The sequence below is a fragment of the Tripterygium wilfordii genome, chromosome 4 (genome assembly GCF_013401445.1).
Source record: "Tripterygium wilfordii isolate XIE 37 chromosome 4, ASM1340144v1, whole genome shotgun sequence".
In the NCBI taxonomy this organism is placed as follows: domain Eukaryota; kingdom Viridiplantae; phylum Streptophyta; class Magnoliopsida; order Celastrales; family Celastraceae; genus Tripterygium; species Tripterygium wilfordii.
The window spans coordinates 2,214,547-2,238,778 of record NC_052235.1 but is presented as its reverse complement, the minus strand read 5'-3'; the positions used below and the strand labels follow the sequence as shown (position 1 = coordinate 2,238,778).

The window sequence follows — 24,232 nt, the reverse complement described above, 5'->3', positions numbered from 1 at the left end:
TTAATTTACAAATTTATGGCCGTTGGATTGAATTATATTCATCCAACGACTGTGTTTTCATACCCAAATTTTAGGTATTGTCCCATTTGCGCGTCAACGAAAATTAGGAAAGAAATTCAAAATCAATCCCGCTAGTTGTCTTATCTCTGTGATGAGAATCTCATATCGGAAGATGGTGGGTTTGGAGTCTAGCTTATAAGGGAGGACAAACCTCCTATTGTCAACCTGGGTTTTCAATAGAGAGTTAGGCCCAAACTTGTGATGCTAGACTTGGGCCCCCATCCCGTGTGGCAGGTATTCATCATTGGTGTTTTCATTGAGAGAACTCGTCATGGGTTCTAACAAGAATCGTATCAAAGCCAACCTTCAAGCGTTTCGCATTGAGAGAACTCGTCATGGGTTCTAACTAGAATCGTATCAAAGCCAACCTTCAAGCGTTGGGTTCTAACTAGAATCGTATCAAAGCCAACCTTCAAGCGTTTCGCATGGAGATTCTACAACAGTTTACCCTAATCCAACAACAACTAGATAAGATTGATGACTTACTAGTCAAGAGCAAAGATGATCTGAATAAATTATCAACGTCTAGACTTGAACGTGAATTTTATTGCTGTGGGAATAGATGAATTATCAGCCCCAATATTCGATGATTATCCGGACGAAGGAGATTTGATACCGCAAGAAGAGATCAAGGAAGATATATTGGAGGAAAAATCAAACATTACTCAATTAGCAAATCCCGATAATATTATGGTGATGATCTGAATAAATTATCAACGTCTAGACTTGAACGTGAATTTTATTGCTGTGGGAATAGATGAATTATCAGCCCCAATATTCGATGATTATCCGGACGAAGGAGATTTGATACCGCAAGAAGAGATCAAGGAAGATATATTGGAGGAAAAATCAAACATTACTCAATTAGCAAATCCCGATAATATTATGGTGCTTGTTGAATATGTTGATTTTGTCATTCCCAACTGGTTTAGCAAGGTCAAGAATTCTTCAGTCTCTTTGATAATTGAAGTTGAGGGTTCAAGGAAATATTGGTCGAAGACATGCTTCTTCGTATCAATGATGTTGTTCTCGATAGGGTTTTTACTACTACCACTCTTTAAAATTCGAGGTCGAGTTTTCTCCAATAAGGGAAGGTCGGTGCAGTTTCTTGATTTTGTCTTTGAGGACAAAGATGCTTTGAAGGGGATGGGAATGATGAAGACCAAGATTCTCATATATTTCAAGGAGATTGATATCTACTAGTATTATGAAACATTTACAATTATCAAGTTATTAAGAGAATATTTAGTTTCCTAGTTTGTTAATAATTGTCAAATATGAGGTTGAATTATAGGGTTAAGTTATATTATTTGTAGGAATAGGTATACAATTATTATTAGTATTAGTTTTGCTTGAATGGCTATATAAGCCGTAGCTTTGTAGTTAGGAGGTATGAAAGAAATTAATAAAAAGATTTGAGATTAATTATCTCTCTCTTGTTTTCTTACGCAAGTTTGAGCAAGGGAAACCCTAGGTTTCATCATTGGTGCTTTCATTGAGAGGCTCCTTTGAATGGCAACCGACGAGGAACGACTCGATTCATTGGAGAATAAGCTACAGGCTTTACGCCTGGAGTTTCAAACTAGAACTCAAGACATTCAACTATTGTTGGCTCACTTTGAAGAGGAGATCACTGCTAGCTACAAGGGACGACATCGACGTAAGAGTACCCATAGTAAAACCCGTCGTCACTCCCATGCCAGTTATTCTGGATCATCATATGATTCTCCAGTTCACTCTTCGTCAAGGAAAAAAGAGTTAAACACTAACACTGCAATTGTCGATATCGAGATCGCGGTAATCTCAACAAAGCATCTCAAAAAGGACAATAGCATGGATTCCAACAAAGGTGATCATCACAGCGATGATAGCCGACCAAGGTTTATGTTGGATATATCAGAGCAAGCATCAACTGAAGGTGAGGAGGATGATCTGAATAAATCATCGACCTCTATTTTCGATGGAAAAAAAGAGGAATACTTGAATGTGAATTCTATTGATGCGGGAATAGATGAATTATCGGTTCCAATATTCGATGATTATCCGGATGAAGGAGATTTGTTGCTTCAAGAAGATATCAAGGAAGAAATATTGGAGGAAAAATCAGACATTACTCAATTAGCAAATCCTAACAATATTATGGTGCTTTTTAAATATGTTGATTTTGTCATTCCCAACTGGTTTAGCAAGGTCAAAAATCCTTCAGTCTCTTTGATAGTTGAAGTTGAGGGTTAAAGGAAGTATTGGTTGGAGACATGCTTCTTCACATCCATAATGTTATTCTCGACAAGGTTTTTCCTATTACCACTCTTTAAAATTCGAGGTCGAATTTTCTCTAATAAGGGAAGGCCGGTGCAGTTTCCTGATTTTGTCATTGAGGAAAAAAATGCTTTGAAGGGGATGAGAATGATGAAGACCAAGATTCTCATATATTTCAAGGAGATTGATATCTATTAGTATTATGAAACGTTTACAATTATCAAGTTATTAAGAGAATATTTAGTTTCTTAGTTTGTTAATAATTGTCAAATATGAGGCTGAATTATAGGGTTAAGTTATATTATTTGTAGGAATAGGTATATAATTATTATTAGTATTAGTTTTGCTTAAAAAGCTATATAAGCCGTGGCTTTGTAGTTAGGAGGTATCAAACAAATTAATAAAAAAACTTGAGATTAATTCTCTCCCTCTTGTTTTCTTACGCAAGTTCGAGCAAGGGAAACCTAGGTTTCATCACTCTGTCATTGCTCTCTCTTTTTCTTTGGTAGCTCGATCGCTTTCTTGATCCTCAATCACTTCTTGGGCGCGGACGACGAGGCCGAGACCGTCGTTGTCAATTTTTCTCCGGTTGGGTTTCTTTCTCTCTTTCTTTGATACGGTATTGTTTCTTGGCTGAACTGAAAGTGTTTTTAAGCAATATGAGAACTTTAAACGATGTCGTTTTGATGATAGTGTTATGTTACTGTTCTCTGGCCAGTGATTGTGGTCCGGGATTCTGTACTCGAACCGGATTAGCTGGCTTCGTCGCGGCTTGGTGAAATAGAAGACGAAGTTGGCTTCGTTGAACTTGCACTGCATAAACTGACACAATCCAAACGAAACTCTATAAAATAGAGAGCCAGTCAGGCATCAGTCCGTCTCTCACAACATTCACAACTGGTTCATAGATCGGGATCTGCAGGCGGTTGAACCAGTAGAGACCGAGACTTCAAAAGCAAACGGAAACGTAACTTTGTATATACATAGATTTTTATCATCATATCTTCAGATTGATTACTCTTGTATCTTTTGAATCTCATGTCCCACGACGCTTTGCTTCTGATTTGTAGGGGTTTCGTGAACGATGTCAGGGGAGGAAAGATGGTGCGTCGTGACCGGAGGCAGGGGCTTCGCTGCTCGGCATCTGGTGGAAATGCTCATCAAATACGGCACGTATTCCGTTCGTATTGCTGATTTGGGACCATCCATCGTCCTGGACCCGGCTGAGGAGAATGGAGTCGTTGGCGAAGCGCTACAGTCCGGCCGTGCTCAGTATGTATCTGTTGATCTCCGCCACAAGGCTCAAGTACTCAAAGGTCGAATCCACTCTATCTCCAGTGATGTCACTATCACTTCGAATTAGAATCACAGATTTGTATAAAAGTTCAGTTTGAATCATCAATGAAAGTGTATTCAGTATTCTGTTGCCGTGTTTTCCTAATCTATAGCTTGCGAAGGAGCAAAGGTTGTGTTCCACATGGCTGCTCCAGATTCTTCCATTAACAATCAGCAGCTTCATTATTCAGTCAATGTACAAGGTACTAGTCATATTTAAAATATTTCTTGTCTTGCTTGAGGAGGTTGCTACTTTGTTTTGATATTCATAGTTTCAAGTGCAACAGGGACTAAGAATGTTATTGATGCTTGTGTTGAGTTAAACGTAAAGAGGCTTATCTATACTAGCTCTCCTAGTGTGGTATTTGATGGGATTCATGGCATCATTAATGGGAACGAGTCGTTGCCATACCCAGCTAAGGTGCTAATCAGACATGTTCCATAATTGATGAACACAATTGCATTTTCTGTTTCCATTTATCATATACATGCATACACACATAAAACAAAAATGTGTGTCATTGTTATTGAATTTTAATATTGTTCAACCTATTCAGCACATTGATTCCTATTCAGCAACGAAAACAGAAGGAGAGAAATTGGTTATCGATGCAAATGGTGCCAATGGACTTTTAACATGCTGCATACGTCCGAGTAGCATTTTCGGTCCTGGTGATAAGTTATTTGTTCCATCTTTAGTCTCTGCTGCTAGGGCTGGGAAAGCGAAGGTAATTATGCTTTTCCTATTCTTGTAGAGTCCCCTGCCCCCCTTCTTTTTGTATATGACTGTTGGCAACAAATTATGCAAAATAGATAATTGAAAAAATATGGTAACAGTTTGAATTTTTATTGATTTTGGATTCACACTCCTTTGCTTTGCGCTTTTCTCGTGCACCATCCTCTGCTTCCTTCTTCTTGATCTCGTAAAGAGTCCCTTTCTCATTATGGGCATCTCCTTGATCATTTTTCAGCTCCCTTAGAATGAGCCATACGCTTGGTATTTATAGGGGAATGAGACTTGTCAAATTACTTGGCAATTTAGCTTGAGAAGGGTTGAGATTCTCTTACCAGGGCTTTAAGTGTTTTGTGTTATTTCCCTACTATTAGCCTAGGAAATATGGTAAGAGAGAAACCCTAGATGAAATCTATTGAAGTTCGGTTCTGAGACATTCTATGATGGTTGTACCTTGTTGGGTACATTAGCATATGAATTTTGATAGCCAAATAATGTCAAGTCGACCCATGCAGGTAAATTTAAACTTGCTATTTGTTGTTTTTTAAGATAAGCAGCATCATTTAGAAGATCCAGGCTTATGGAGATCAAACTAAATGGTGGGCTGAAAATGCCAGCCAGTTCCTTTTAGTTTCTGGAGTATAGGGTTGTGGCTTAGTGGTGGAGAGAATTATATTTGTGTCACTAGGGCATGTTACGTAAACTATTCTTTAATTACCTCTAGTTGCATCCTTTCAATTTGGAGAAATGTTATTTCCTATATTTCCAAAAACACTTTGCTCCCCTCTTAATCTCTTAATCCTGCCTACGTAGTTCTCCATTTGCTCCTGCCTAGGTGAATATCAATCTTTTTGTCGAGGAGATTTTCACATTTCAAGTTGTACTTCCTTCGTTGATTAGAGAATTGTCGATGATTAAGCTCATTGAAAAGGGAATGTGCATTACATTTGTGAAAAGGGAACTTATGATACCCTTCTGAGCAAAAAGATGTCTACTCTTTGGCGTCAGCATTTAGACAAGCCTAATAAATACCTGCTCTACATTACGCTTTCTGATACTTATCTAAATGTCTCTCGAATGTGCAGAGTTTCATAGAAATGGTTTATTAATTTAATATGATGTTGAACATTTAACAACATATGTGATACACGATAGTATACGTAGTCTCTGATATGTCCTGGTGACAGTGATTGGTCAGATAATAATTGTTGTCGAGTAACCCAAATTTTCGGTTATGAAATGAAAAGATTTGTATGCTTTGCTCTATGTGTAGATAATACATGTATATACTATTTTTGTATGCTTTTTTCAGCTAAATCTTTTTTGTTTGTTTGATTTTGGAATGGCCAGTTCATTATCGGTGATGGTAATAACGTTTATGATTTCACGTATGTTGAAAATGTGGCACATGCCCATATATGTGCTGAACGGGCTTTAGCATCAGAAGGACAAGTTTCCAAAAATGCTGCTGGGGAGGTACCACCTTAATGGCTTAGTCAACCTTGCTTTCATTGATTTTTCTGTTGTAGGATTAGGAAAATGAAATACTGTTGGTTTCCACCATTTAGGTGCCTCCATGCTTCAAATATAACTTTTTGTGACAAGGAATAACTGGAAAAGTAAAATTACAGTCAGTGTGCATGGCATGTTGTGGTTGGCCTCTACTCTTCTAAGCATGCCAAACCCTTGATTTTTATTTGTTGTTTCACTCTTTAGTGAGAGTAGGAGCGTGATTCTTTCTTATTTATATGCTGATCTACTATTGAAGAATATTTTATGGACTGAGCTTAAAGATGAGCTGTTAAATTTGATGTGTATATCTCTAGTGATATATGTGAGGAATATAGTAGTATCTTCTGTAATTTCATGCACATTCATTTTTTTAATGTGATTGGCATGTAAAAGTAAACAGTCAGATATTGGTTCTGGTTGAAAGTTAGCATATTTTGCAGCCATACTTTGTAACTAATATGGAGCCTATCAAGTTTTGGGAGTTTACATCGCTTGTCCTAGAAGGCCTTGGCTATGAAAGGTACTTTCTTCTCATGTTTTCCCTTTGATCATAAGTAAACTCCTACATCATAGATGTGTTTCTTCTGGTGTTTGTGGAATTAATCTCATCTGGTGAGAAATTCCTTATCCTAACCATTATAAGGCACCTTGGACCTTGTATACCATTTTTGTTATGAAAATTCATATGCAAAGGATCCAACAGAGATTTATGCAGCCAGTTTGAGTACACATCACAAAAAATCTTTACCGTGGACCTTGAGTCATTTTCTTACTGCAGTTTGCTTAATTTTGTGTTGGCCTTAAACTGTATTTTGATTTGGAATTCTCATATTGTAATTATCTTTGATGTGTTGGGTGTCCAATGTTTTCCTTATTTGCTATACACGAGAAACTTAAATATTGTATTAAATTTTTTGGGTATCACCCTTTTTTAATTTGTCTTTGGTATTTCTCTCGTCAAGTTCAAATTAATCTTATTTTGCAAAGCCAATCACAACTTTGTTTTTTGTCTGAGTTATTATTTTCAGGCCAAGAATAAAAATTCCGGCCTTCGCTGTAATGCCAATCGCGCATGTGGTGGAGTGGATGTATAAGCTATTTGGCCGGTATGGCATGAAAGTTCCACAATTGACGCCTTCAAGGATAAGACTTCTCTCGTGTAGCAGATCTTTTGACTGTTCAAAAGCAAGGGAACGACTTGGCTATACCCCCATAGTGTCACTTAAGGTTCTATATTGTTTTATTACTCAGAATCACCTTTTTACTGCATTAAAATTGGTGGGTGGGGTGGGGGTGCTGAACTTTAATAAATTTCCACGACTCTTTTAGTTGGGTAGAGACTACTCATGCCTCTTTCTGTTCCTGCACTCACTAAATTCTGTTAATTTCAACCTTCTGAAGCATATGATATTTCATATTATTGATTGATCAATCATACTTAGCCCACAATTCTTTTGTCTACAGATTTGGCTATTATGGGTAGTTCAAATCACGGTCTGTAAATTCCATACAGGATTTGACCCTAAACTGGATAGTGTTGATTGCTAAGCTCTTTTACCAACCAGAAATGAATATGTAGTTCAAAGACATGCTCTTAGTGTTACAGTGTGGTCCTAGTTCAGGCTAAGGTGATGTACTTTTTTAACATTTTAATTTTGACTCCTACGCAGGAGGGTCTGAAGAGAACACTTGAGACATACCCACACTTGAGGGCTGAACATCAACCAAAAAGAGAGGGGCCATCTAAAGCTTCCGTGTATCTTGGAAATGGAAGGGGTACGAATCAATAATTCTGACACAGATAATAAAAATTTCATAATTTCCCTTTCCTATTTTAGAATATATGTTGCAAAAGCTTTGAACAGTAATGCTTGTCAAACTGTATTTAATTCTTTTGATGTCCTCATGCTACTGTAAACCAGACTCCTTCCATGTTATGATCTTGCATTGTTGTTGAGCATGGGGGATCATGGTCCATCGAGATAGGAATGTTCTAATGATATTTTTGGTATTATTTTGTGATTGCTCATTCATCATTTTGAGAAGCTGCTAGCCTGACTGCATGTGATCGAGTTTATGTCTTACAGATATTTCTTAATGGTTGCGCTCTTGATGCCTGCAGTTGCTGACACGTTACTTTGGAAGGATACAAAGAAAACGCTGATTGCATTATTAGTTTTGGTTGGAATTTACTACAACTTCATTGCCACTCAATCAACTATCATTACGGTGCTTTTGAAGCTTTTCTTATTGGCGTCAATCTTCTTATTCATTCATGGCAGTTTACCAGATAAAATGTATGCACATTCACCTTATTCCTTTACGTATCTTGTGTTTAGCCGTGAATTATTTTTTTCAGATTCTTCCTTTTGATTTTTGATTGTGGTCCTTAAATCCTATCCTCCAATCACCCATCCTTATTAGTCCTCATTTTTTTAAATAGAAATTTTAAGATTTTCCAGACTATTGAGCTTCTGCATTATGGGGCCTCTTAATGGAAAGGCTAATTGATATTGACATTTTCCGAATTGCAACTGGCATGGGAAGACAACAGAAACTTACTATGAAAGTTTTGAATTTCTTCTGATGCAGATTGGGATACTCAATTGAAAAAATTCCTGCATCGCATTTCCAGTTATCGGAAGACAATTCACAACGCTTTGCTCAGTCAGTGGCCTCATCATGGAATACGAGTGTTTATATTCTGAAGTCTCTTTGCAGAGGGAATGACTGGATGCTGTTTCTCAAGGTATTCTCCATTTTCTTGACGTTTCTTCTTGACCTGTTTAATTTAAGTTGCAGGTATTCTAACTTAGCACAGGCTAGCAACGTATTGCTGTGCCTTAACATATTGTCCTCGTTATAATTAGTTTACATAATTTCATGTAATTTTGGTGTGCGTAATTTACATGTCTGAACATTGATCACTTTGAGAATCTTATCTGGTCAATCCTGTCTGTTGCTCTGAACTTGCTAATATTAAACAGGTGGTTCTATCCTTCTTCATCCTTAGCCTCCTTGGAGCCATGTCGATTCAGAGCTTGTTTATTATAGGTCTGTCTCTCTCCCTCTCTTTTTTTCTCATGCACACTTGGCATACTTACATCTCCTTGCCCCTTCTTGTACTTATTATTTCAAAAAATACCAGCATTTAATTTTTAATATAGCCAGTCTAAAAAGTTGTAGTACTGTGAAACTTTCATCAACTTTGGGAATGTCAAGGCTCAAATTCTTGACTACAATTTTTGAATGTTATTTTAAGATTAATCAGTTTCAAAGGGTAGCATTTTCATGCAATCAATGAATTGTAAGCATATGGCGATAGCCTAAAGCATAAATTGGATTTCCTCTCCTTGCATGGGCTGTTCTTCCCTGTCAATAGCAATTATCTAATTTGCACAAGTTATTTGGCTCCACAGTACTTTAATGTGCTACCTTTATTGTCATTATCTGTTTGCTCAATTCTCCCTATAAGTTTTTCAATACCGATTGCATTAGCTAATAGGATTTCTTCTCCTTTTAAAATGCAGGAATTCCTATTGCCTTCACAGCTTTCTTGGTGTATGACAAAAGGGAACAAGAAATTGATTCTATGGCCATGGAAGTTCTCAGTATGGCATCCAGAATGAAGTCTGATGTTGTCAAAAGGTTCTTAAGTTCTAAAAAGAGCGACTGATCTCCGCTAGGAGGTGTCTGTATGCACTGCCCCTTGCCACCCTTGGCATTCTGATTATTTTACGTTGCGTGTGTTGGCATGTAGCATTGTCAGTAACGACTTTTGTGCAAGATCAGGCTTGAGGAGGCTGTTTATTCTTCTCAATGTAGCTCACGCTGATGTGATCAACGTACCTCCCAATAACCTTGACAGCATTGGGTGCGGTATGTGGTTTTTAGATCAGTAAACGCCCCTGTAGTGTTAATATGGTTCTGCGTCAACCAAACCAATATATTTTGCCTCTGGTAGTCACTGAACCATTGATCGGGCTGTAAAGGACTTCAGTGAGTTTTGGATCTTTGAGGTGTTTTTTCTTCAACGTTTCTTGATCTTGGTTTTTGAATCTGCGTTTCTTCTATTGCAGTTTGATCGACTCAGAAACTACTCTTATATTCACCCCTAATAAGCCACTGGTGTCGCAATAGATTGGTACTAGCCATCAAACTACAACATCTTTTATGACATTTATTCCCCTTTCTAATTATTAATTAACTTTAATTTTTTAAAAATCTTGTGGGCTGGCCCGTGAAGGCAAGGCCCGTCTCTAAAGGCCCGGGCCGGGCATAGAAACAATCCTAAATTCTGACTTTTTTTTATGAAAGAACATATATATTACGGTGGTAATTTTGCTCAGTCGCAATCTTTTTGATAAGACAAACGGAAAAACTTTACAAAAAGGCGATTTGAAAAAAATTATTTCTCGTAATTTTTTAATATTGAATTATTACTCAGAGTCCGTTACCGATTTACTCGGAGTCCGTTACCGACTTAAATTCTTGTTAAGCTAAGCACACGTAACTTCTTGAAACACTTTTGGATCAGACTTTTATCTGCAAGACCCAATTGGGTGCGTGCGAAGAAGTTGGATCTTCGAGTGAGTAAAATTCCTTCTGATTTTGGTATGCGAGTGAACAAAATTTCTTCTTTTTTCTTTGATCTGATAAGCATGGTATCGAGTTTCTTTACGATCAAGTTGCAATAGAACCAGAAAGAAAAAAAAAATTGTTGGAAGAAAAGTTCTAGAGGTGTGGATCATCTATATATATCTATAAAACCTGGTTTGAGGTGAATTATAGTTCTTGACTGCCTGAATTGAATTGAATTGTTTCTCCGATTGATTAGTTTTGTTTTTCTGTATTGATCATGTTCGGTTGAATTTGATGTACAGTGTGAGTTTTCTTCCCCAATTTACTTATTTTTGATTAGTTTTATTGAATTCTTTTGTTTGTCCCCCCATGGATGGGGTTTGTGTTTGCAAAATTTTGCCCCATGCGGAACTACTATACACGACGTCGGCCTCGCCTCCATCACCATCAAACAGTAAAGAAATCCTCTGAACTCTCTTTTTATGACTACCGCGACAACCACAAGAAGTAGTACCTCAAATGTTGGAATATTCTTATGTGAGCTTTGTTTTGTTGCTGTAACAGCAATCATGATTCGTGTGGATGAGATTAGAACTCTACACAGCCTAAACTATGAGGGCTGGATTCGATGGAAAAATGACATAAAATTTAATCATTGTTCTATGTTTCGCTGATCTGGACTTGGCTCTTAGTGAAAGATAAACCAACAGTCTCCTTGGGATAGACCGATGAAGGATACAATTTTCGTGATGAAAATCCAGGGAAAATGGGAGAGAAGTTATCGCTTAAGCTTATGATGCAACATACTGTCTCTGATGCCATCTCTGCGCTTGTGACCGAAAATATATCTTGCAGAGCTAAGGGTCCATTTGGCTTGTTTTATGTTCTCTCTTTCCTTGTGTTTTCTCTTTCCTTGTGATTCCATCTCTGCATTTTGTTGACCAATAGTCTATGCTCAATTTTCATTGCACAAAGCAAGTTTATTCGAGCAGTGCAGTTCATTTTTTGATATTGAATTCTTACCGGATCTTTATTTTGTTGCTTTACAGCCATCATGATTTCGTTGGATGCAATTAGAAGGCTAGACGACCTAAACTATGAGAGCTGGATTCGGTGGAAAAATGACGTAGAATTTGCTCTTTGTTTTGCGGATTTGGACTTGGCTCTTCGTAAAGAGGAACCAGTTGAGCCTCCTCGAGATAGCTCGGATGAAAAAGGGGGAGCTCCTTATGAAGAATGGGTGAGAAGTCATGAAAAATGGGAGAGAAGTAATCGCTTAAGCTTGCTGATGATGAAACTGACAGTCTCAGATGGCATCTCTTTTCTTGTTCCTGAGCATAAATCTGGAAAAGCCAAACTGTTTTTAGATTTCCTGGAAGACTTTTTTATGAGTATCGAGAAGGGCACGGCCACTTCAACTTTAAGAAACATGATGAATATGAGATATGATGGCCAGGGTAATGTGCGCGAGCACATTTCAAAAATGTCATGGCTTGCTGCGAGGTTGAAAGATGTGGGTGTTATCTTTCCTGAATTTCTCTTGGTCCAAGTAGCACTAGATTCTCTCCCTTCAAAATTTGACCCAATCAAAACTGCATATATTGTGGAAAAGGACAAATGGAATATTTTTGAGCTTGAATCTAGATGTGCTGATGCAGAGTTATGGCTTTCGGATTACGATCTGGCTAGTTCAGAGGTTGGCAAGAGTGATGATGATGATGCTGGCAGTGACCAGCCAAGATCGATGAAAAAGAGAAAAAGGGATATCCAGTGCTTTTCTTGTGGAAAGAAAGGACACATGAAGAAGGATTGCTGGCAGGTTTGAAGTAAGCAGAAAGTGTTGTTGGAGGATCAGATTAGCTTGACTTTTGAAGTTTTGCTTCCTAGTAATAAGAATGCATAGTGATTTTATTTTTGAGGTGCATAGTCTGTTTTTACTTATTTATATGAATGTTTTCGTTTTCATTTTCGCTGTTTTGTTGTTGAAAGGTTTTGGTATTTTGAGAGATCAGGAGCAGGGAAGTTCATTACCTACCTTTCTATATAGGCAACAAACCAATCAAAGTCTATGTATTTCGCTCTGGATGAAATTGTAGCTCCCTGTTCACTTCTACTCCCCCTCTACTTTATGTTGAATCTTTGTTTATGGTGTTGAAAGATGCGAAGTTTCAAACCTGCAGCCGTTTTTGAATTCCTAACCCTAGATTCTTTCTTAGTGGAGAAGTAACACAATTTTAGTTTGTTGTATATGGAATACAAAGTCAAACAGCATACTTTCAGAGCATCCACAATGGGATGATTTTGAAATACCACAATGGGATGATTTTGAAATACTTGAGATGATACTTTCTTGATAAGTTAAGTGTTAGATGTTCACACAATGGATGAAAATTGTGTTAGATGTTCACACAATGGGTGAAAAAAGTATATATTGTGGGATTTACTCATCCAATTAAATCGTGCCACGTAGGATAAAGGAGAAGATTGAGAATGATTTTGAAGTGATTGATATTACAAACACCACTGTGGATGCTCTGCAGATCTTCTATACTTTCTTGATTGCTGTGACTACTTTATACTTTCTTGATTCCTGTGACTACTTTCACCCCTGTAGTTCCACGATACTATACTGCAAGATTGGTGTTTTCGATGGTGAAGTTCCATCTCTATGAAGCTAAAGGCCAATTTTACAAGTGATGGAATGATCTATAAATGATCTCCTGTTTCCTGTTGTCAGTCAAGGTTACAGAACCCTAGCAGGCTAGAAACAGACTATGATGGAATAATTTAAATAATATAGGTGGAAAAATTCGTCTTTTGTCTCTAAATCCATCGCATCACAGTTTCAAAGAAATGGTATACCGACACTCGATATGCACATTATCGTGAGGAAGTTCAAGTCTATGTAACAGATGTATCTCTTGTGCTTCAATATATGATAGCCGCCTAAGCAGTAAGCAGGCTTCCCATGTACAAACTCCATGAAATAAAGATCTCTACTCTGTCTTCTCTTCCTCAACATCTGATTTTCCATTGCTGTTACGAGCTGGTTCAGGTTCCGGTGACCTTCGAATATCCTTTGAGAAAGCCGCAGAGGAAGGCTTGATCAGTGTGAGAGTATCCTCCTTCTCAAATTCTTCTCCGGCATCTTCAGAATAGGCATATCTGTGAAGAACAAAAGAAGACAGATTTAGTCTAGAAAGACAATGGCATCCCTGGTCTGGTTGATGCTCAACCAGGGACATGATGGAACATTGAAGCTCACCAGTTTTCAAACAAAGAGGCAAAGACTTCCATAGAAGAGACGGGCCTTGCATTCTATCATAACAAGTTAATCGCAGACAACTAGTTCTGGCATTCTGGGTGGAAGCTGTCATATCGAATTTAGGTTACAGGCATCTTCCCCGAACAATTTTTTTTTTTTTTTTTTCATGTTGTCCGACTCCTAAAGCCTGTGCTTTTCAACAAATTTAGGGGCCCTTTTCTTGACATTTTGAAGGTGTTACACATGATATTATAAAGATGTATGGTCCTCCTATTTATTTATGACTTCAATTCCACTGTAAAATCATCCCCAAGTATAAAGACTACTATTTTTCTTAATATGAAAAAGGCACTCCCAACAGGAGGGCAACTACTATTTGAACGTCTATCATCAATATCTTCCTTAAAAGTTAGAAACTACAACAATGTAAGGAAATTGAGAAATCAGCGCAAAGTTTAAGAGTCTTACCGTGTAGAGTTCTGGGAGGGTGCCCAAAGAGCACATATGATACATAGGAGGGAGAAAGATAAGACTTGCCAAAATGCAGGGATAATCCAAGCACTTTGCCAGCGCTCATTGTACACATCTGTTGACTTGAAGTAAAGCTGCAAGGATATATACAAAGTTACAAACTACATTTTGAAAAAGGAAGGCAGAAAAATCAATGTTTGCGAACATTAGTAATAAAGAATGAGCACAATGACGTGTGCATATTTTTTTGAATGTAGGCATATATGCACATTCAAAAAACCAAATCTACCATGTTGCACTTTAATATGTATGTCATTAAGGGGCAGATGCATCCAGGAAATGCTACAGACTAAATCCAAGAGCTTGTTAACACTAGAACGAAAAAGGTGACTGCTATATGTGTGATGGATTCATATATGCTCAAGTGAAGGAAGTATCTGATGGTATTTTAACAACTATCTGATAGTATTTTAACAACTACTGCAAGCCCAAATGTCTTTTGAATCTAATTAAAAGAGCATTAGAGCGAAATGCAGAAGGGTAAAGAAAACTGTATATAGTTACCTCGTAGCAGATCCAACCCACGGACACAATAACAGCAACTGCTAGTGCATTTGTAAACTTTCTGTAAATGTCTAATTTTCCCAGCATCCTTTTTGCCTGCCATTAATACATCAGATTAGCTTTATGGTCAATACTCAGGTTCTCTACTTAATATTGTGATTACAGATAACACTCGTTTTTTCACAAGCTGCTGACAAAGTAGAGGTTGCTTAACACCACAGAAAATGAAGAGGAAGTAAAAAGACAAAACCACTGTAGGTGATTCCTCAAGAAATATTGCAAAGGCATGAAGTTTGGAATTATCATAATTCATATGAAAATGGAGCATTTTGTGGCATAGTTGTAACACATACAACAGGATCATCCAATCCAAGATTTCTAGTTACTACAGATATCAGTTCCTACTACTTTATACCGTATATAAACATGTGTCAGAACAAGTTCCTTTATAAGTCTTTTTCAGTAAGAATGTGTACCTGAAGTTTATTAAGCGTCATGGAGAGAGCCCTAAATATCCAAAGAATGAAGAAGGCATCTAAGAGTGCAACAGGAAGAACCAGGAATAATCTTGCCTTTCCTGAAAGATCATTTATGGTACCAACATTCTCCACAAGTTCAAGCACCTCAGATGCCAGGAAAAATGTACCTCCAAGCATAAGAACCTTTGATGTCAGACCACCCAAAGTGGGTCTCACAACACCGTAACCCATAGAAACCAGAAGTATGATGAGACGTGCCACTGTCTGTTTTACAGTGCCAAAGGAGACCGCCCATACAGTAATTCCAGTTGGCCTGACTCCAGTCTCATTGAACTCTGCATAATCAAAGTACCACAATGCCATTTCAAACATTCCCAATGCAATCACAAAAGTTATGCAATTTTGCAGATGAAGAATCTCTCTCCAGAATCTGGCATATTGCGAAAACCAAAAGATACCAAGTATAACAAAAGCAAGGGACATGAACCCATAAAACTTCATAAGTGGAGCCATCCTTCCAGGTAAATATCCCATAGGATTTTTCCAAATAGTTTGCCCGTCTATGGTCAGGCCCTTGAGATTTGGATCACAGTGGAAGAAATACAGATTATACATCCCAGTTTCCGTAATCTGTATAGTTTTAGATGGAAAATATGCAACAAGGTCATCTCCCTCAAAAGAGACACCAAATACTTGAGGCCAGTCAGGATTTCTGGTAGATGGACGGTGGATGATCTCCCCTTGTTTACACACTCCTAATTTTGCAAGATCTGGAGTGCAGCATACTGCTCTCTGGCCACCATAAGCAGAGCCACCGATTGTCTCTTTATCTTCAACCTCAAAAACAATGGCTTGAACCATAGATGGACCAGCCTGAGCAGCTTCCTTAGGCCTCCGGATTGCAATCTTCTCAAATCTGGTCAGAGACCACATCAAGAACACAGCAAGAAGTTACCAACTAGAGCCAGTAAATCTTTAGATATCAGTTTTTTCAACTTTTGGCTACTCATTCCAAGTTCAGAAAATCAACATTTCCTACTTGTAAATCCAATGCTAACCATAAACAACATAAACTTAATAAATATTTTATTAACTACAAGGAAGACTCTGGTATATTCAACCCAATGTGAATTAGTAAATTTGCGAATTCAAATCTCTTCAAGGACATCCAAATCTCAGACATCATTCTTACGTACATTCAAACAAGCAAAAGCTCCCTTTAGTTTTCATTGCATCAAGTTGGAACATAAGGACTTCACACCTATCTTCTCATTTCAGATTCAGATACTCGGAGATTAATATGCAATTCAATTTTTCACATCAAGAGCTCAATTCTCCAGTAATCAATAAACAAACACAGATAATCCGGAATGCATTAACATAATTGAAATCCGGAATGCATTAACATAATTGCAAGGCATAATCTGATCAAAAGATACAACAAAGGGTACAAATAGAGCCAAGATGGGTGAGTTACTTTATGTAAGAAATTCCGGCAGCAGCAGACTCATTAAGGCTTGGCAAGGAGGAGTAAAGCCCCTCGCTGCCTCCGTGAACCACGAAGGCGTTTCCCTTGCTAATGAAGTTCACTCCATTGTACTCATGAACCGAACCATTCACACACCACACCCATACCGACACTAAGTGCAACACCAGCGCATAACCTGAGACAGATCTTCGAACCTCCATAGCTGAAGAGCTATAGAAAGTGTATGGAGAACTGTAGATCTGCTGCAATGGTGGCTAACGTACAGTCTGGTATGGAAGATTTGCGGGAGATCAGCACTGACAGAAGACAAGGAAGGAAGTCTTTACTGGAAAGTCAAAAGGGATCTTAAAAAATTGAAGATTGAAGAGAGGGTGATTCGGTGCGAGATGAGTTTGGGCCTCTGAGCCCATTAATTATTGGGCAGCCCAATTCGCAATCTAAAACTGTAAAACCCAACAGTAAGAATTGCGGATTTAGTGGTCCAGTAACTATCTATGGGTGTAAATGGGCTTGAAAAGAGGTGAAGCTCGGCCTTTTTATTAAACGGGTCGAGCTTGAACCGATTCCTGCCAGCAAGAAAGTTAAAAACGAATGGATTCCACTTTCCAGAATCAAAATTATCATACTTCATAATTAAGATGTTCTTTCTTTCTTTTTCTCCTCTCTTTTTCTATTCATTAGTCATGGATGTTGACAGCTTCGTTGACTCCCTAGTCCCCACATCTTCCCTCTAATCTTGTTTTAATTTTCCACTTTGTTTGCTTTTGTGTTTGTGGGTGTGGTCATACAACTATGCTTGCTTCGCAAGTTTTGGTACATATAAAAATGTGTGAAAACTCCCATAAAGATTAAAGACACACTTGTACTTTATTTCTTCCAATAATATTCTAACTACCCATTATAGAGTTGTTACTTCAGTTGATTATCTGTTAAACAACCTCATCAAGAAATTGATTAATTAAGTTATGATCCAAGTGATTTCTTATGGTTGATTAATCACATCAAGAAATTGATTAATTATGTTCATGATGCAGCTGCTACTTGAATGGTTAGTTAGCTTTACCTTTGCAATTAGTTATAGGTCCTAATTTGATAGTTTGAGTCAACTTTCGTAACGTGACACACAACGCCATCACGGGAAAAGGACTGCTATCCACGCAACATCCATGCATTGTCTATCTCGTTCATGTCCACATGCATTCATTGCATTGTTGATTTTTTTTTTCCAACACTTGGTAGCGCACCGCACCGTGCGCGATGTGCACGTAACGTGTTCGACGAAAGTACACTACCACTGCACACATAGCCTCGGCGGGATAAAAACAGCGAAGAGATTCAAAAAAACAAGGGAAAGAAAGGTAATCAGCGGCAGTGATTTGCTTTTCCGTAACTTGAAGTCGGTGCGAATCCCGTTCCTTCCGAAACCCCCAATAAAGCAAAAACCAAAGCCAAAGTAAGCCAAGGTTGTCAATTCTCACTCTGGGCGACTGCTATGGTCAGTCACAAGAGAGCGCTACATTCACAAAACATCACTTTTTCACATCCTTTTTATACTCACCAAAAGCAGAGAGAGAGAGAGAGAGAGAGAGAGAGAGAGAGAGAGGAATTGGAGGTATCGTCAAAATTCTCAGTTTGTCTGTGACTCGCAGATCCTCCGCTACTTTCAACTCCCTCTGATTCCTCTTCTTTTCCCGGGAAATTCGCACTCCTTTCTTAAATTTTAACACTGCTTTTTGGTTAACGTTTGTTTTGGTTTGATGTGTTGAATTGTGGCTGCTTATTTGATTGTGAATGTTGTAATTATTAAGAAAGACTAAGGTATGGGGGGTAATGGTGGTGGTGTTGGTGGTAGGGTGGAAGTGATTGGTAGCAAGGGGTGTTCGAGGCTGGTGGCGGGGTTTTCGTCTTCGTTGCCTTCTTTTAGAAGCGCGCGGTTCTCGGAAACAATGTCTCCCGCTTCCTCCTCCTTTGGCTCCGAGATGGCGGTTCGATCAATTGGTCCGTTTGCTGGTCTCGTTATATGTGTCACTGGTTTATCCAAAGGTAAACATGATCATACAGTGTCCTAGTTTTTCATATTGATTTGAGTTCATTAAGTTTTTCAGATGGTATCCTTCTTTGTTACTTTACGCTGATTTGCTTATCATGCTTCCTGGTTTTAATCAGTTACTGGATCCAATATGAAATCTCTGATACTGGATTCATCACATATAACTATATAACAGTTGTTGGTGTGTCGTTGCGCATATAATCGTTTGTATTGCTAAATTTTATGTTTATTATTAAATCAGGGCGAATATATCATATCCCAAGCTTTTTGTGTGCCTGCATATTCATTTTTGAATTTGTTCCTTCTCCACAACCCAGATCGTTGGTGTTTGGCTAAGGTTATGAAATTGTTTCCTAAACTTGTGTCATGGGAGTAACACTTAAGAAATGTCCGAATCTGAACTAATGGGCAGTATATCTGTTGGTAGAAGACCTTTCTTGTTCATATGAGTGACATGTTCAAGTAAGAGGGTTGCGCTAAAGCTTACACGAGTAAGAGTTTCAGCATGTTCACATATATGCAGTCAATGCTGATGTTGCAAACTGGATAGACCCTTCTATCATCATTTGGGATGATGCTGGAAGCAATTCCTTCTGCTATTTTTCTTGTTTTCTATTTTAAACAACTCCTAAAAGTTTTTAACATTAAATTATATGATTCTTTTTTTCTTATGCATAAAGAAAGCAATCATGTTATTGCTTCAATACAGTGACCACTTCTCCTTATTCTTTTATCAGAAGCGAGGAAACAGGTCATGGAAGCCACGGAGAGATTAGGCGGTCAATACAGCCCGAATTTGCATCCACAGTGTACCCATCTTGTGGTTCAGATATCCTTTAGTTTTCTGATTATATTATTCATATTCTCTAATCGTTTATGGTATAAATGATGTATAGATATGAATTTTCAAGCGACTCATTATATGCTCTCATTTTGGTTCTACAATTGGGTTCGTAGTACAGAAGACCATCTCTCTTTTGGTTAAGAGAAACATTTTTGTTACACTTGCCCCAGATGACTCTATGTTGAGCTTTCAAGATACATAAACAAGGAATGTTTTTGGATTTTTGTGGTTCTTCTTTATATATATATATATATATCATTTATTTTATGACATTTATGATACAATGTTTGTTGTGTCTGACCAAGATAAAAATATGTTGAACTTACTGGGCATGTAAATTGTAATTCAGAGAGGTTTGTAGTGATCAACTGATCTTGCAAACTTTATATGGTGGTATTTTCACTGTTGCAGTATTATGTGCTCTTAAACCTTGACAATTCATACAGTTTTGGTGGACGTAAATTTGAGCATGCTTTGAAGTATGGATCTAAAAAGGGCCTCTTTGTTGTTACCCTTGGATGGTTTGTGGATAGTGTCCGGAAGAATGGTAAGAGATGGCTACTGTCTTTTCTCCCCTTCTTGGGGAACTTACTAGTTACATGCTTAGTTGATTGGCAAAGAATCACTCACTGAAGACCATTATTTCCTCGCAACTTCAAATTTTGATGTGAGTTTTTGAATTGCAAGTAGCTGTTCCTCTAATTTTCCAACATTATTGCTCGTTTTTATCGTGTTGAAGGTGGTTAACCCTGGATTCCCAATACTGATTAAAACAATGCTTGCCTTGTGTACTAACTTGAGAGGTGGAATCTTGTTTTGATGAATGTTTTAATGAAAATCAAACAAAAACACTTCCTTTGACAAAGCATGTTGCGTGTTTAGTGTGAAATTGTTTTGCTTTTGCATTTGCTGCAGTGAGGTTGTGTGAATCTTTGTACACGGTCAAGAGTGTTGGAGAAACTGGCGTGCGCTTGGATGAGTTGAATAGACTGGTTGGGTTTTCTAGTGTTGAGAATTCTTGTCTTCCTGTTGGTATCGATGAGGTCAAGCGATTTGACATCACTGAAGAAGCTCAAAAACAACACTCTGGGAATTCCAGTAGAAACATTGATCCAACTCTAACTGGTCGTACTATGTATGTTGATTCAGACATTTCACCAGAGCTGAAGAAGAAGGTAAATCTGCAGTTTTTTTTAGAGAAAGAAGTTGTTTCTTTGACAACTGGGAAGTCGCGACCGTGTCTTTCACCTCATTCTGCTCTCTGAAACACTTTATATGCTTGTTAGGTTGGTGAGGTTGTCATCAGAGAAGGTGCCATGATTGTAGATCAATGGTTTGTTGGTTGCAGTGCAAGTCACGTAGTATGTGAAGGGGCATCTATCCAGAGATATCTTGGACACTCCAACAACCTTGTGACGGTGAGTATTTTACATGCGTAATCTGATACACGTTAGCTTTCTTTTCCACCTTTCTACAATGGATTTTTGAGGCGCAAAATTTTTGATTCACTGACTATCAAGAGTTCCCAGAATATTATTTTCTTCATGTGTTCTACTTGGGGTGCGTGTTTTGGAGGCTTTATTGATGAAGTCATCTTCAATCTTAGATGCATGTATATTGGATAATTGTGAACGCTCTACCTTAGTCCTTATTTCTCAGTGGAAATATACTTTGATTTTGATGTGTCCCAGCCACTGTGGGTACTGAAAACGGTAAAGGAGAAATGTGCGCAGAGGCTTGTCCATTTGTCTGCTGATTTGGCGAGGCAAATTGGGACACTACTTGAAAATTCAAAATACGGCATTGCAGTGGAGGTAAATTGTAGTTTTGTAGTTTGTTTCAAATTCTACTTACCTCTGCTTCACTTTCTACTATGCTTGAAGCACTAAGGAGCAAGCTATTAGTCCTCAACCATTTCTACTTCTGCGGCACTAATCTACATCTGTAACCTGCCATCATATGAATTATGAAAGAAGTGCTTTCTATAATTCTTGAGGATGATAAGAACGAAGTTATGGCTAAACTTTTCCATTCGTTTGACTAGATGAATCCTTTTTCTCAATTTGTGAACATTGTGTTGTGAACCTGTTGCAAGCACTTGCCTTTATGTTGGCTTGGGAATTGTCTAGGTAACTTTCGAGCAATACAAGGATGTAGTTCTTCATAAATGATAAAACTAATCATAATTCTTCTATGGCTTCCAACTTGGCAAATTGTACTATAGAGCAGATGTCGATCTAGTCTTTCATCACAACCTAGGGGTCAATGGGTTAGAAGAAGTGTCAAGTCAGGACAATCAAGTGTGACGTTATTCTGTCTGATGCCAGATCATCAAATTGCACATAAATTGTGATCTGAGTAATTAGATGATAATGGAGTGACTAAAGATGATTGTGATTAAATGCTAAAGTTAATAATTTGAAACAACTCGCCAGTTCTGAAAATAAGAGTGTGATGAGAGGTCAATGGCTGAGCAAGTTTTTGATTGCAAGGTGATTCTAGCACAGTCAATCAAGTTTAGCTCAGTTTCCAAATTTGGTCTAGGTTACAAGTTTATCCTGTTGTTGGGTGACATAATACGTTGACAATCACGTTAGCACAGTTTTCATGCCTCTAAGCTCTATAATTTTGGCTTTAGTTTATTCTTACTACATGGCTTTTGGTTTTTTCATTCATTAATTGCTATAATGGTCTTTTGACATGATTCTACTTCGCATTTGCCTTAATATTATTATCTTTTGAAGTGTAATAGTGTTTGTTGACTTTTTTCCTCAGGAGAAAGATAGGGCAAGTGTCGTTCAAGCTGCCCAGAGTTTCAGAAGGCGTGCAGGCCTAGACGAAAGACAACAGACTGTAAATTTTGCCAAAAATGGAGTGAGAAATCGTCGTGGACGTCGAATGCAGGTATGTGGTCGAGCATGTGTCACTATGTCCCAAATTATATTGGATGACGGTTTTGATTACGATGATGTTATTTTACACTAAAAATAGCTAGTGAGCTGATTTTTAATAAGGGACGGTCCTCACTTCGTTGCATCTGCGATATAAGTGGCGCATATGCTGGCAGCAATTTTTTTATGTAGGATAATTTTGAAAAACGTCATTTTGTTTTTGGGAGCGTTTGTCCTAGGAATTTAGTATGGCCTAAATATTAAAAACTGTATATAAAGTGTTTACTTGTTCTGATGTGAAACATGGGATTTTTTATGTGTTTTTTTAGACTTGTCAAACACCAATGCGGCCAATTACGCCAAGCAGTCTACTGGATTCAATTTGCTGGTCAATATCTGATCCAACTTCAACCGCTTCTATTTACACAGACTCATTCAGTGCTGAAGATGTTAGTGAAAACCGTACTTCTGTATTTTTGGATGCCAAGGGTGATGGGAAGGATTCGGAAGCTTCATTTGCAAACCTAGCACGACCACTTACAGAAAGGTTGTCGACTTGATTCTATGTGCTAACTTCATTTATGTGACCTGATTCTTTCATAAAACAGCCCTCATGAATGTTTCTTATGCAGTCGTTCTATTGGATGGAAAGGCTTTTCTCAGTTCTTTTGTGTTGTTGATCTTTATGCTGGAAGTGCATCATCTCACTGCTTTTCCTCTTCTTGCGGCTTGTTTGCAGTGAGAAAGCAGAATTGATATTTAAAAGCCACTTCCTTACCATACTGTTTCCAATTGACCGATTTGCCGAGATGGGGCCTTCTTCAAGAACTTTTTTCAGTGACAATGGCTTTACGTGTATACAGGTGTTGGATCATATTTATGCATTTTATCAGGTAAGTTTAAAAATGATTCCTTAAATTATGTCTGCCCTTGCTTGGTTGATCTTCCTGTGTCATGAATAGGTTCGTGTATTTCGTGGTTCAATCTGGGATATGCTAAAATCATGAGAGGGGTCGAAAGCATTTGCTATTGGCTTTCTATCACATACAGAATGTTGGAAATGATGATGTTATTAAACTGTGGAAATGTCATTGGTGATAGAACATCAGTATTTTTCCTACTGGAGTCTTTCTCACGTGGCTGATCTTTTTTGCAGGACAACATGTCACCTGCTGAAATAGAGGCTGCAATTCACACTGATTCAAGGCATGCTGACCGACTTAGATCAGTGTACTCCAGTAAAGAAACAGCAGAATGCGGTTATGTAAGTTTTAAACGGGTAGATTTCTTAGGTAGTCGTCGGAGTTTCGAGATGTTAAAGCGAGTTAGTGGGGATAACAGCAGCAATGTATACGAGCTCTTGATCAGAGCATAAATACCATCCATGAGGGTTGGTGTCGATTGCATTTACTGGGTTTTTAGAGAGCAGTGGTCGCGGCATGCAAGGACGCTCAGTTTTCATGCTGAGCTATTCTTCACAAGTCCCCGAGCTTCAATAGAAGACGTAAAGGTTCTTTCACATATAATCGACATTCTGTGAAGATTGAAAGGAAAATTTTATTTTTTGTATCAAAGTTACTCATACAAGAAAATGTATATTAGGTGTGATGAACAACAAGAGCATGTGTATTGTATTAAAAAAATATTGGATAGATGGAGATTGATGATGCTTTTCAATGATTATTGTTTTCGATTCATT

At 38.0% G+C, this 24,232-nt stretch overlaps 4 protein-coding genes across 8 annotated transcripts; 3 read left to right on the top strand and 1 right to left on the bottom strand.

Moving 5' to 3' along the window:
• Positions 1 to 3,041: 3,041 nt before the first annotated feature.
• Positions 3,042 to 9,965, top strand: LOC119997351 (3beta-hydroxysteroid-dehydrogenase/decarboxylase). 2 transcript variants are annotated; one of them, XM_038844297.1, is made up of 13 exons: positions 3,042 to 3,286; positions 3,390 to 3,635; positions 3,768 to 3,857; positions 3,942 to 4,075; positions 4,212 to 4,382; positions 5,738 to 5,863; positions 6,340 to 6,419; positions 6,928 to 7,126; positions 7,570 to 7,675; positions 8,022 to 8,196; positions 8,492 to 8,648; positions 8,887 to 8,953; positions 9,430 to 9,965. In XM_038844297.1, exons 2-13 carry the CDS (start codon positions 3,404 to 3,406, stop codon positions 9,573 to 9,575), a joined length of 1,683 nt encoding a protein of 560 aa, XP_038700225.1. In that variant the 5' UTR covers positions 3,042 to 3,286; positions 3,390 to 3,403; the 3' UTR covers positions 9,576 to 9,965. The 2 variants fall into 2 exon arrangements, with proteins under 2 accessions (XP_038700225.1, XP_038700226.1); XM_038844298.1 differs by having other exon boundaries at positions 3,042 to 3,294.
• Positions 9,966 to 10,397: 432 nt separating this feature from the next.
• Positions 10,398 to 12,655, top strand: LOC119997353. The gene is made up of 2 exons (XM_038844299.1): positions 10,398 to 10,513; positions 11,530 to 12,655. Exon 2 carries the CDS (start codon positions 11,535 to 11,537, stop codon positions 12,303 to 12,305), a length of 771 nt encoding a protein of 256 aa, XP_038700227.1. The 5' UTR covers positions 10,398 to 10,513; positions 11,530 to 11,534; the 3' UTR covers positions 12,306 to 12,655.
• A 589-nt stretch (positions 12,656 to 13,244) lies between these two features.
• LOC119997736 (transmembrane protein 87A-like) lies at positions 13,245 to 17,086 on the bottom strand. Its single transcript, XM_038844921.1, has 5 exons — positions 16,737 to 17,086; positions 15,257 to 16,175; positions 14,781 to 14,876; positions 14,214 to 14,350; positions 13,245 to 13,645 (listed from the first exon to the last, which is right to left on the bottom strand). The coding sequence occupies exons 1-5, from the start codon at positions 16,946 to 16,948 to the stop codon at positions 13,477 to 13,479; spliced, it is 1,533 nt and encodes a 510-aa protein (XP_038700849.1). The 5' UTR covers positions 16,949 to 17,086; the 3' UTR covers positions 13,245 to 13,476.
• Positions 17,087 to 17,533: 447 nt separating this feature from the next.
• On the top strand, positions 17,534 to 24,230 carry LOC119997735. Of its 4 annotated transcripts, none has more exons than XM_038844917.1 (11): positions 17,534 to 17,796; positions 18,601 to 18,791; positions 19,536 to 19,627; positions 20,087 to 20,189; positions 20,558 to 20,817; positions 20,929 to 21,060; positions 21,334 to 21,456; positions 22,418 to 22,546; positions 22,863 to 23,080; positions 23,273 to 23,426; positions 23,690 to 24,230. In XM_038844917.1, exons 1-11 carry the CDS (start codon positions 17,768 to 17,770, stop codon positions 23,906 to 23,908), a joined length of 1,650 nt encoding a protein of 549 aa, XP_038700845.1. In that variant the 5' UTR covers positions 17,534 to 17,767; the 3' UTR covers positions 23,909 to 24,230. The 4 variants fall into 4 exon arrangements, with proteins under 4 accessions (XP_038700845.1, XP_038700844.1, XP_038700847.1 ...); XM_038844919.1 differs by lacking the exon at positions 17,534 to 17,796 and adding an exon at positions 17,873 to 18,106; XM_038844916.1 differs by lacking the exon at positions 17,534 to 17,796 and having other exon boundaries at positions 17,870 to 18,791.
• Positions 24,231 to 24,232: the final 2 nt, after the last annotated feature.